The sequence below is a fragment of the Rattus norvegicus genome, chromosome 3 (genome assembly GCF_021556685.1).
Source record: "Rattus norvegicus strain SHRSP/BbbUtx chromosome 3, alternate assembly SHRSP_T2T, whole genome shotgun sequence".
Lineage (NCBI taxonomy): Eukaryota > Metazoa > Chordata > Mammalia > Rodentia > Muridae > Rattus > Rattus norvegicus.
Genome location: NC_141536.1, coordinates 122,496,773 through 122,509,637, shown reverse-complemented (window position 1 = coordinate 122,509,637; position 12,865 = coordinate 122,496,773). Strand labels below are relative to the sequence as shown.

The 12,865-nt window shown below is 39.9% G+C and overlaps 1 protein-coding gene across 2 annotated transcripts in view; it reads right to left on the bottom strand.

Moving 5' to 3' along the window:
- Positions 1-240: 240 nt before the first annotated feature.
- The window catches only part of Plcb1 (phospholipase C beta 1), a 712,575-nt gene continuing 699,950 nt past the window's right edge, over positions 241-12,865 (bottom strand). The window contains exon 33 of one of the 2 annotated variants that reach the window (XM_087648496.1): positions 241-3,450. Coding sequence is in view for 1 of the 2 variants with exons in the window: in NM_001077641.2 (NP_001071109.1) it covers positions 3,223-3,450 (228 nt within the window). In the remaining variant the exon portion in view is untranslated. 2 annotated transcript variants of the gene reach the window in all.

Genomic DNA, 12,865 nt, shown 5'->3' with positions numbered 1-12,865 from the left:
AGAGAAAAAAAGAAGAGACTCCATTGTGGGGGAGTAACAAGTGATAAGCTGCTTCTAGAGGGCGGAGGTGGGACAATAGCAGTCATGGCTGCGCCCTCCACATAGCACCACAGAGTCTAATGTGCCTGGGCACTGGTGTGTTGTGTAAGGAGGGCATTCTACACTGATGACAGCCATTGTGTTCGTTGTCACTGACCTCCCTGGAAAGTGGGCTCGGACTCTAATAAGGTCCAGCTGGACTGTGTTAAGAAATTTTTATTGTTTCCTTTGGACTTGTGATGAAAGCACAGAAAATTACAAGTGGAAGAAACGTCATGCCACAAAATTGCATAGAATGATTACAAAAAAATGTGAATTACGCATTTTAAATAATTTGAGATAGAAGAACCCAAATATGTACATTTTGAGAGCATCAAATACTTTTCCTTCTCTCTCTTTCTCTTCTTAAAAGGCGAGAATCACAATGTTCAATCCATTACATACAGTATTAACACAGTGTACAAGGGCAACATTAAATTCAAAGGAATGCAAGCAATGGCCCTTTCTTTTGGAACTTAATTAATGACTGCTTATCTATTACAGGAGTATTAATTAATGTATGGTGGTACTGAAATGTTAAAAACCAAAGCACATGGCATGTCATTAGAACTTTGAACACTGAATTACACGGCCAACCACGTTATTCTCAGTAGTTTAAAGGTGTCAGGGATACAGTCTAATTTAATGCATGACTCTACTTTCTACTATTGGAAAAACCACAGTACAGAATTTCACACATTCAACGAAGAACAAGGCAAATACATAAAGGCACAAAACTGCACATCATACAGACCCCTTTTCTTTACCTTTGTCTATTTTCAAGTAATATTAATATTATCAATGGATAGTATCACGGTAGTAGTTTCGATGATGCAAGATGCACAGTGTTACACACTACCCCACAACTGCAAAAAGTGTCACTGTACAGATATAAAAATGTGATTACAGTAAATGACCAAATACAAAACATTGTAAAATGACTAGAATCACCAAGATAATGAAGTCCAACTACCAAAACAGGATTTGAAAGTCAAGGTTATTCAACCTCAGTCGCTGTATGGACTATGTTGAAATCCAATGTTCCGCAACAACCACCACTAAGTTTGGTTTCGAATCCTGTTATCCATTCACTCTTCCCCAATTTTCAACAGTCTGTAACTGTGTGTGTAAAATGCAGCATTCCATTTGGACTGTCCTCACTTCCTTCTGAGTAATGCCTTTCCTTCAAAGTGCAAAAGTTGTATGGTTCACAAGAGATCTCTCTTCAGTGGAAGGTAAGCTTTAGTAAGTGACTAATTAACACTCTTGATCCTTCAGATAAAATACAATCATCTCTGAAGGGGATGTGATTTTTTTCCCCTTGTGTCTCAATAGGTGTGTGTGTGTGTGTGTGTGTGTGTGTGTGTGTGTGTGTGTGTGTGTGTGTGGTGTATGTGTGTGATCAAACACTTTCATGGTGTTTGAAACAAGCCATCATTTTGATTAACACTTAATTATGGTCCTAGTTATTGCTTAAAGTTAAATAAAATTATTTCCAGAAAAATACTAAATTCTTGAAACACAAACTTCAGGACACAACTGTTTTTTGCTTTGCTAAATTATAAGCAGACAGGTTCACTTTAAAATAAAATGAAGCCATGGGCATTGTCATTGCTGGGTTTTAATGTTCTTTGTCCCACTCTCTAAACCATATTTTTTCTATATAATATTATTTCTTAAGACCTTTTAATTATGATTTTATTAGCGTTAGCATGATATAATTTGTTTCTCTTATTCACTTTAGAATAAAATAAGAATTAAAAAAGACATAACTAAGTGAAGTAAATATACAAACTAAAATACAACCAGAGCTTTATTTCTATCAGTATAAAATTGAAATTATTCAGTTAAAATTTATTGAAGATAGTAGTAATACATTTGCACTCTATTTCCTATGCATTTTTGCATACACTGACCATTAAAACAAGCTCAAAATCTGATACTTAAAATCCAATTTTTGATCCTCCAATTTTTTTAGTAAACTCATTTTCTAAATTCTAAGATTACCTCAAGTTGCATCATTGACTCCATAAACTGATTCTTAGCATTTCCGTATAATTTAATTATCCACATAACATATATTCGACCCATTTCTTCTCTGTCCATGTATCCCTGAACTTGCTTTTAAATCTTATGGAAGAGATTTGGGTCACTGCCAATTAATAAACACACATGTACACTCATGCGTATGTATGTGTGTGCACTTATATGGCTGGGTGCATACATGTACTATATACATGGAGATAATGTATATCATTTATACATGTGCATTTAGATAAATATTCTATCTTCCTTTCTACAGTAAAAATAAATGAACCACGAAAAAATATCTGACAATAAAATAGCCCACTGGATCCTGTTCAGTCTGGCGGAAACCCTGACTCAACAGAACAAACCCATTGCAGCTGTTTGATAGCCTCAGGTCAACAACCGATAGATATCCAAAGACGTGCAGCCAAATATACAACCCATATTGCTAATCGTAAAATGGCTTCACTGGGAAATGATACAATCATGTGATTTTTTTTTATAAAAGAAACCAGCTTATATGAGTCACTATGGTATCTAATAAAGCCATGTCAATAGCAAATACAGATGCCTCTGGGATAAATAAATTAGCAAATGGCAAGCCACCAGTGCCTGCAAAGCAAAGGGTGAAACAATGCACTATACACGTTAACTTGAAAACATGGGTTTGCGGGGCAGTCAGGGAAACAATGCTCAGAGTGGAATGTTCCAGAGTGTTAAATGGTGCCGCGCACTTCTCAAACTCTCTCTTTTACTTGGAAATACTGTACACCAGGGCTTCAAACGAAGACACGAGCTCTAGTTTTCTTCAAAGAAGACATTGTCCTTCATTACATAGTCCATGGAGCCTGGAGCTGCCTGCTTTTAATTTACTATTGGAACGAAAAGAAAAATCCTGCATACATGCACCCTTCTCTCTAAGACCGCAATAGTTTCCACATGACACAAGGGACCAGGGTATGGGACCTTCACACGGATCCTTCTGGAACTCTCCCTTTGGTGTGGATTTCAGGCTAAGGGATGTTTCTCAGGAAGATGGCCCGGGCAGTGATCTTTGTCTTTAGAGTCCGATGGAGTTCAAGCAGCCGTGCATGTCTGGTAGGCCCGGCAGGGACATCACAGAGGAGTATCAAACTCTCTTCCCGCGTTCTCTCCTTGTACCTCCTCACTGGAGGGAGACTTGAGGTTCACCTTAGCAGGGTCTGAGGCCAGCGAGGGAGGGGCAGAGCCGTGATTGCTGTCCTCACTAACCTTCCCTTTCATGGCTTCCTGTACAAACTCCAGAATCTCCAGGGGCAGTCTTTTGAACTTGTCTTGGTATTCTTGCTCCAGCTCCATCTGCAGCTGAGAGACATCAAGAGAGGAAAACGGTTGAGGTCGTTTACATTTCTCAGCTCACCCGTACAGACATTGCTTCCCAGAGCTGGGTGAAGGGCACAGCCCGGATAAATGGACTTATGGCGCCATTCACCAGTCAGCTACAGTGAAGATGGGTAACAGTCAGGATGTGCCATTGGTCCCTGGCTGAAAATCAAGTTGTGGTCATGTGGTGTAGCAAGCCTAAGGACTTGGAGGAAGACAAACAAACTCAAGTCTAAACACACACACACACACACACACACACACACACACTTGGAAAAGTTTACAGAAGCAGTATATAATGAGTGAAATTCTTACGCTCAGGGACTGAATAGTGTCAACAACAGGGCTTCATCTTGAGGTTGGAAAACTAAGAGTGAGTATTTAATTTGTTTATTCAGTTAGTATTTTGGGGTTTTATAGAACCGCATGTATGCTAAGCAAACCCGCTCCCACAGATCAATAATACCCCAAGTCAGCTGGCGCCTTTAAAGCAGTGGTTCTCAACCTTCCTTATGCCAAGACTGTTTAACACAGTTCCTTATGTCGTGGTGACCCCCTACCAAAAATTATTTCATTGCGACTCCAGGGCTGTAGTTTTGCTACTGTTATGAATTGTAATGTAAATATCTGATACACAGGACATCTGCTATGCCACCCTTGTGAAAAGGTCATTTGATCACCGAATGAAGCTCTGTGAAGTTTTTTTTTTTTCAAATGAACTCCACTCATACACATTAACTTTTGCTGAGTTCTTTTTTAAATCACTTCCTTACTTCCTTTCTCAATGCCATTTTTATTTGTCTTTTAAAGTGCTACAGTTACCTTTTAAATGTCTTCTATTTTGCCTGTTTTATGTGGATTGCTATCTATGAGCAGGTGAGGGCAGGCACAAGATAAGGCAAAGCCTGCGTTTGGGCAGTGAAAAAGTAAGGCGGGCACAGAGTTTTGGAGAGAGGAGAGAGGGAGGAGAAAGGGAGAGGAAGAACCAAGAGGGAGGAGGAGAAGGACGACCCAGATCCGTGTGGCCTTAAAGGGCCACAGGTAGTTATGAATATTTCATAAGGGATGGATTTTATAGGACAATTTGTCTTATCTAGGTGGGTAGTTCATATTACTACTAATTGGTTCAGAGTTTATTGTGTGGACATTTTGTGGGGTGAGGATTTACTGATATAAATCTGATTGATAAATTATAAGATTATTGAGTTTTGATTTTGATGGGTTACTGGGAGTTGTGACTAAACCACAGGGGCCAGAGGCTGGGGTTGTGAGCAGAGTTCACAGCAGAGAGTCCCAAGAGGGTGGCTGCTGCTGGGGCCAGAAAATAGCCAGCCACAAGGTGGCGCTAGCCATGGAGGCAAGATCTCTACAGGACCCAAAGAGGAACCGGTGACAACATGGGATGGAGATTGGGAGCTTAGTGAGTCGGGTTGAGATGCTTTGTTGATTAAGATGAAAATACCTGGCAGATGCCATGAGGCCCCGCAGGAGCCAGCACTAGTGTGGAACGGTAGATTCTTTTTTTCAATATTTACCGCTACATGCCTTGGAAAATTGCAAGACCTTTTAAATGCCAAGGAACTCTTCATATACAGACTTACACAGCTGCCTTAGCTATAAAGTAGCTATAAAATACTTTCTCACGCAGAGGTGAGGGTATTCGGAGCAGTGAGGGCAGGAGGCTGCTTACAAGAAGACTCTGTGGTTTCCGCCCAAAGGAAACTCTGGATTTAACATATCCTGAAGACAATGCTCCTTTGCTGCCCCTCATTAGCCTTGAGGTAACTCCTTTTAACAGCACCTGAGTGGATGAGGCAGGAGGATCATCATGGATACAAGGCTAGCCCAAGCTACACAGTGACTTTAAAAAACAAAATAAGACAAACAAACAAAACCCAGAAAGTTCTTGAGATCTGAAAATGATTTTGGTGCTTGTTCGCCTTCTGATGCGCACAGACCGTGTGGGTGCTTGGCCTTGACTCTCGCTCAGGAGATAGCGGTGGGCCGAGCCTCTGCATTCTCAGCAGTTCCGCATGATGCCAGTACTGCTAGCGAGCTCTCACTACTTACGCTGACTATTTTCTCTTTAAGGCCCCAATTGTACTCTGGGCACATCCTAGCTGCATATCCTCTGTCTGCAACAAATGAAGCCTCTCAGGCTTGGCTTTGACTCTTGGGAGCTTCCATTGTGAAGTCAGTCCTCAGGGCTACTGCCCTGGTGAGTCTGAACCTCTTTCCTGGACATTGCTAACCATTTGACAGCATCTAATAGCTCAATTCCTTCACGGTCTCTTTAGGTCAGATAATCTGTCAGGTCTTAGCGATTTAGTCTCTGTATCTCTATGTAATCAGCTCTGCAACTCTAAAACTCCTGAAGTTTTGAAGTACAGAAAGTTCTGGTAAATCTACACAAATTCAGCAAGAATGAGAGTTATTTGTAGCCCTTGTGTGGTCTCCTCCGTGTGTATTGCAGAATGGTTAATTTGTGTAGCGTATGGACCAGGCCTTCCTGAGATGTTGCATTCATGATATACACAATGCATTATCTTTCCAAATAAAAATTGTTACCATTTCTAAAAAGGCAATGGAGTGGAAGGATGGTATAATGAATTCCGCATCTAGCTAGGAGACCACCTCCAACACATACATCAAATGGAGTGTGAAAAAAAATGGTTCACCTTTGGTATTCAGAAAATCAACTTTCTCCCCTCTCAAAGAAAATACAAGGAAAGAAATTTATGGAGGGAGTGAGGGAAGGAGAGAAGGAGGGAGGGAGAGACAGAGAGAGAGAGAGAGAGAGAGAGAGAGAGAGAGAGAGAGAGAGAGAGAGAGAGAGAGAGAGAGAGAACACAAGACTCAATCAAAAGAGAAGAGTGCCCACGGCCCCCAAAATGCACTGGATTATGTTGGAGCAAGGACACCATAAACATGGTCCCGTATTCTTTGGCTCAATAAAATCACTTCAGACTCATAGACAAGAAAACACTTGTCCTTTCATCCCCCACTTCCCCAACAATTCAGAAGAACACATGGTTTGTGTAGTAGCTTAGTTTGCCAGAGTGAAATCTCACCCCATGACAGGTCCGCTGTATTACCAGCAGCCATCTCTGTCCATCACAGCCGTCAATCCAGCACACCTGTGATTAGCTTCAGTTCCAAGCAAACCAAGGAAAGGAAGAATAACACGAGGGTGTGCATTGGGGCCACAGAAGATGATTGTTTTTATTTAGGTTTGATGGGTGAGTCTACTACTGGTGTGTTAGACCTAATTTAGCAGTATCTCCTAAGATGTTGTATAAGACACTATGCAATTTCAGAGTGATTCATCATCATAATCATCATCATCATTATTAAAAAGAAAAGAAATACGAGGAAATGCCAAATGATCAGCCAACACTTTTTAAGGACGTTGGTAATTCAATTCCTGTAAAGACAATTTCGATAATTTAATTTTAATAATGATGCTTAACAGTTTGTAATCATTGACCTAATTGTGGCTAAGTCATAACTATCCTGGACTTTTCCTCTTATCATGAGGTAGAAGTAGACTTTTATTGCATTCTAAACTAGGCCACTGCCTTATGGTTTGGATGAAATGTCATGTATGCTATGCTTTAGAAAAGTCATTCAATTATTAATAAGCTAATTTAAAAATTGTATTTACTCTTAGATGTCAAAGCCAAATTTTTCTTTTACTCTTCTTATAAACCAGTGACTTGTTCCTTGTAAAAAAAATATCAAAAGTATACAGGTGAATTCGTGGAACCATTCCCGGAAAGCCCCATCCAACTGGAATTAGTACAGATCAAGGACTGTTGATAACACGGGCCGAGAAAGTCTGGTGAGTGAGAGAATCGGGCTGTGTAAGAAGGGGGAGGGTGGGACTGAAGAAGATGTGACCCAGCTAAAGGTGGTACCAGTAGCTAGGTTCTAGCTCAGGCTTGTCAGATTCTGGTTTTTCACGAAAACAAAAACAAAATTAAACAAAGCACAGCAGAACAACAGCAACAACCCCCCCGCCCCCAGAAATGGAAATTGTTCCTGTGAGAGTTTCTGACTTATTGTCAGCAGTCAAACAAAATAATATTTGTCAGTCCAACGACATTTTCAGACACTGGATGGTAATCTGGTATCAGCTGCAGGAAGGAAAACAAGTGTGTCCACCCAGTGTTGAGTCCTTTCTGTTTCTTACAGATTTTTGTGCTACACATGACCCCTCCATGAAGCTGGGCAGATCCTAAGAACCTGGTTTGTCCAGTGTTCTGCATGAGAAGTTGTTAACTTACCAGGCTCCAAGGGGTCTGAACCCAGCAAGTTTATGTGCCAAGCAGACATTATTAACTGAGTGTGGTGGCAGAAGCTGGAGCTGTCGTCTTGGCTTCCCAGATATGAGCCAGAGGGTGAGCCGGCCATTTCCCCGGGAGACAGCCTTATACTTACTTACATTTATTTGGTGTTATAAGTACCTCTTGATATTAAAAAAAATTCCCAAAGTATTTTAAGACAAAAACAAATTAACAAAAAGAAAACAAAGACAACATATCTAGCCTTTGATTGGGGAAGTCTACATTTTAGAATGTGGCCTGCAGGCATGAGGCTAAGGATGTTCAAAGCATTATGACGTTGACTGTAGAGGCAAAATAAAAGAGCAATGGTGGTAACGAAAACACAGCCCAATGCCAACCTCCATAGATAATCTTATTTTTTTTTTTACATTTTTTGCTCAAATATACATTTTCTATTATCTTTAAGTATTGGCTGTATCACATGCCACCTGAAAATAAAGACATTTTCTTACATAATGGCAGTATCTTAATCAGTTTCAAGAAAATAATAACAATTGTTAATTGTACATTTTTTTGTTATATCTTTCTTACCTTTCCCATTTCAGGTATTTATCCCTGTCTCAGATTTTAGAAGTCTTGTCTAATTTTCTTACTGAACACACACATTCTGAGTTTGTCTGGTTTGTCCCTTGCAGTGTCATTTAAGTTGACTCTTGGAAACTAGAAGCTAACTGCAGGTCTCATTATGTGGAACGTAAACATTTGATTTGGAAGAACGGTCAACAGGAATTCGTTTCTAGCTCCTATTGCCACTCGTTTGTGGGTATCTGGATCAGCTGGTTCTATTACCAGTGATGTCACTGGAGACCTACGTAGCTTGGTAACTGTTGCGCCTGGATTTTGCCAGGATCTGTTTTTGTCATTTCAATAGGCAGTTCCACTGTGAGGGCTAATTATAGATCTGTATGAAGTCTCCTCCACAACTTCATATACAACTGGTAATTCATTACACTTCATTGGAGGTAGACGGCCATTTCTTTCTTTCTTTCTTTCTTTCTTTCTTTCTTTCTTTCTTTCTTTTATTAGAGAACTGGTTTTTTTATTTGAACAAAAAACAAGACATTGTTTAATGTATTTACACCTGAAAGTTTCAGTTCTATGATTTTTTTTATGTTTTGGGTTTTTTTTTCATTTTTATTGGATATTTTCTTTATCTACATTTCAAATATTATACCTCTTCCTGGTTTCATCTCCAGAAATATTCTATCCCATCTTCCCACCCATGTCTCCATGAGGGTGCTCCTTCACCAACCCACCCACTCCATCCCACCTCCCTACCCTGGTATTCCCCTACACTGGGGCATCTACCCTTCACAAGACCAAGGACCTCTCCTCCTATTGATGCTGGACAGGGATGCAGCTGGAGCCATGGATTGCTCGATGTGTATGCTTTGGTTGGTGGTTTAGTCCCTGGGAGCTGGGGTGGGGGTTCTGGTTGGTTGATATTGTTGTTCTTCCTATGGGGTTGCAAACCCCCTCAGCTATCTCACTCCTTTCTCTAAATCCTCCAGTGGGGACCTCATTCTCAGTTCAAAGGTTGGCTGTAAACATCCTCCTCTGTATTTGTCAGGGTCTGGCAGAATCTCTCAGGAGACACGTATATCAGGGTCCTGTCACCATACACCTCTTGGCATCCCCAGTAGTGACTGGGTTTGGTGGCTGCATGTGGAATGAATCCCCATGTTAGACGGCCATTTCTAATCATTTTATATTTAGTTGGTATTATTTTGTGATGAGCAGCAAAAAGCATAGCAATCTCCAGTGTGCACCAACGACTTTCAACCTGGACCAAAGTTCTCCCTGAAGGTAAGGCAAAAGTTCAAGGTTTTCTTCCTTTTCTTTAATTACAAATTTTGTGAATAAAAAATGGTGAGAGTAATAATTTTTCAAGTTCCATAATTCTTCCTCCTCTTCTTTCTCCTTCTTGTCACCCCATCTCTCTGTCTCTCCTTTCCCAAATGAATGCAGACAATTCTTCTTACTTATGCCTTGGATTTTAATCAGTTCTATAGTTTTGTGCTGGCTGGTTGTTTATATCAAAGTTCAAATGTCTGGTGTGTGCCTGAGGGGACACTTTCAGGATGGCTCTGAGGTTTGTTAGAATATCCTTTTTTGATTTTTGAGTATTTAATTGCTTGTGTGTGTGTGTGTGTGTGTGTGTGTGTGTGTGTGTGTGTGCCTGGACACTTCTGAATGTTCCCTGTACCAAACACAGAAGCAGTTGCCTTCTGAGGAAGCTCTGGTTCCTCCCATGAAAGCTTTAATAAACCCATCCCTGGATCCTGGAAGTGCTTGCTGTTTTCCATCACCAAGCACAGGCTGCCTCACAGCATGGCTAGGAAATATACTTTGAAAAGTGATTGGTTCACACTGCTATTTTAAATGATTTTGTTTGCTTTTGTTTTGGAGACAGAGTCATGCTATGTAGCCTAAGCAGGATTGGAACTCACTATGGCAACCAGACTGGTCTTGAACCCACATTCTTTCTGTTGCTTCAGCTTCCTAAGTGCTGGCATGGCAAGTGCTCACCACCATGCCACACTTCAATTTTTAAATACGATATTATATTCAGTTTCTGCCTAACGTAATCAATTTTTTTCTTATAGTGAAAATTTTGCCTTCTGATTTGTCATGGTTTGTATATGCTTGGCCCAAGGAGTGGCACTATTAGGTGTGGCTTTGTTGGAGTAGCTGTGTGGGTATGGGCTTGAAGACCCTCATTCTAGCTGCCTTCAGATGAGGATGTACAATTTTCATCTCTGCCTGCATCATGCCTGCTTGGATGCTGCCCTGCTCCCACCCTGATGATAATGGCTTGAAACTCTGAACCTGTAAGCCTGTAAGCCAGCCCCAATTAAATGTTGTCCTTTATAAGACATGCCTTGGTCATGGTGTCTGTTCACAGCAGTAAAACCCTAACTAAGTCAAAATTGTATTATAGTGTTTACCTCCATGCTTTATGTCAACTGCGCAGAAAATTTCAATATTATGATCATTGAAATAACTAGGTATCATTCCAAGTACAAGATTCTTTTTATTCCCAGAATGTGTTTGGCTAAGAATAGTTCCCTGTTAAAGTATATCTAAAAATATTATATTCCTCCCGCAGTTATGATGCCTTTGACAGATGTACAAGTAGTTTGTTCTCATTAGATCTTTTAGGCTAGTTTATTCTTTCTCATTTTTGGCAGTAGTAGTTACTACATATAGTTAAAATTCTTTTCCTGATTATCATCTATCTACTATCTCCATAATTATATTTTATGTGCATTGGTGTTTACCTACACGTATGTCTGTGTGAGGGTATCAGATCTTGGAGTGAGCTGCTATTTGGTTGCTGGGAATTAAATCAGGGTCCTGCTCAAGACCAGTCAGTGCCTTTAACTGTTAAACTATCTCTCCAGCCCCCTTTTCAACCCTCTTACATTATATTTTTGGTGTGTTATATTTAGTAATTATTTTGTACCGACATTTTGAAAATTATTTCTAAAGAGAAAGGAAAATAGTAAAACAAATTAGCAAAGAAACTAAAAATTATCCAAACACAAGTATTTCTGTGAAAGGGTTCTACTTAACAACATATGATATATCCAAGTAAGTGTAAATTAATAAATGGATTTGAAGGCAGAGAAATGGGGTGGTATGGAGTATGTCACAACTGTCACATTGCTGTTACAAGAACTGCCAAGTCTACCTGTACTTGTATACATCATCTGTGAATATGAGAAAAATAAAAAAAAAGCCTAGAGTTCTTTTCAAAGGAAATATTAGAACATGAACTGTGCGGGGATCTTGAGTATTTTTATTTCCTCTCTTTCCCACTTTCAGGGTAATGTGATTATATTATTTTTGGCATGAAAATGTCTTTCTAAAATGAAAACCAAATCTAATATCCGTTTTAAAAAATAAATAGGAGGAAAGGCAAACTCTGGGTGTGTGACAGAGTCAATGATCACTGCAGAGAATTTAGTTCTCTGGCTTAAACTTCATCAGTTGGATAAATGGATAATCAAAACAGCAGAAGAGAAACCTTCCCAAAATACATTCACAGAATGGATAGTTTCAGATTTAGCCAGAGCCACCTTTTAAGGCCCTGTCTTATATTTAGATTAAGTTCATGAATTTTTAGAAAAGTTCAGAGTGAGGTCAGTCATGTTACCTGAGGATCATTCCAAAAGTCCCATGTGGGAAAAGCAATCTCTATCTTGTATCCACCACTCTGGTTTTTTAAAATTTGTTTTCCTCTAAGTTTTCTTAGACTATGTTTCCATGAGATTTTCGAATCAATATGGATGGGTCCATGAGAAATGCCTTTTGTATCTAAATACTGAGAAACACTAAATAAAACAACACTGATGTTTGCCTAAATTTCTAGCTAAGTTTGAAGATGGGAAGACTCCTAAATAATGAAAATAAGAAAAGCCCTCCCCAGGAAGAAGCTTCCTGGGTAGCAGAGGAGAATCTCCATCCGGCAGGATCAGGCTTCTTTGTTGGGCTAGGAAGGATGAGAAGGGCTGTGTAAGGTCAGTGATCTCTACTTTTCTGATGAGAATTACTAAAACGAGTATAGGCAAAGACGCTAAAATGATTCATAAGGTCTATGGAGGACATATATTTGTCAAGAGATTTGGAAATCAGAATAAATAATAAAAAAATGAACAAGTACAGCTTCCAATTCAAATTACTGATGTGAATAAGGAATCCAGTGTCAGTAAATCGAAGCAGAAACTGTTCATCAACTGTTGTACCTGTGAGGGCTCAGCCGTGAAACGTTAAATTCAGACACATTGGATTCCCTCACAACCCAGGCCCGGAGTGAGCCATATAGACAAGCAGGTACCAGTGACCATGAGCTGAAGTTCAGAGCCACAGACATGCCTAGGGAAATTCTGTTTGTGTTGGACCTTGTAACTCAAAGTTGCCATTGGCAACAGAAACCTAAAGAAGGGCAGCGTGATGATCAGTGCATTTCTAGGTCAAACAGGAAATTCTTGGGACATGAAATAAATACATTAGAAGAACAAAAGACTTCTGGGTTTAAAAAGAAGGGA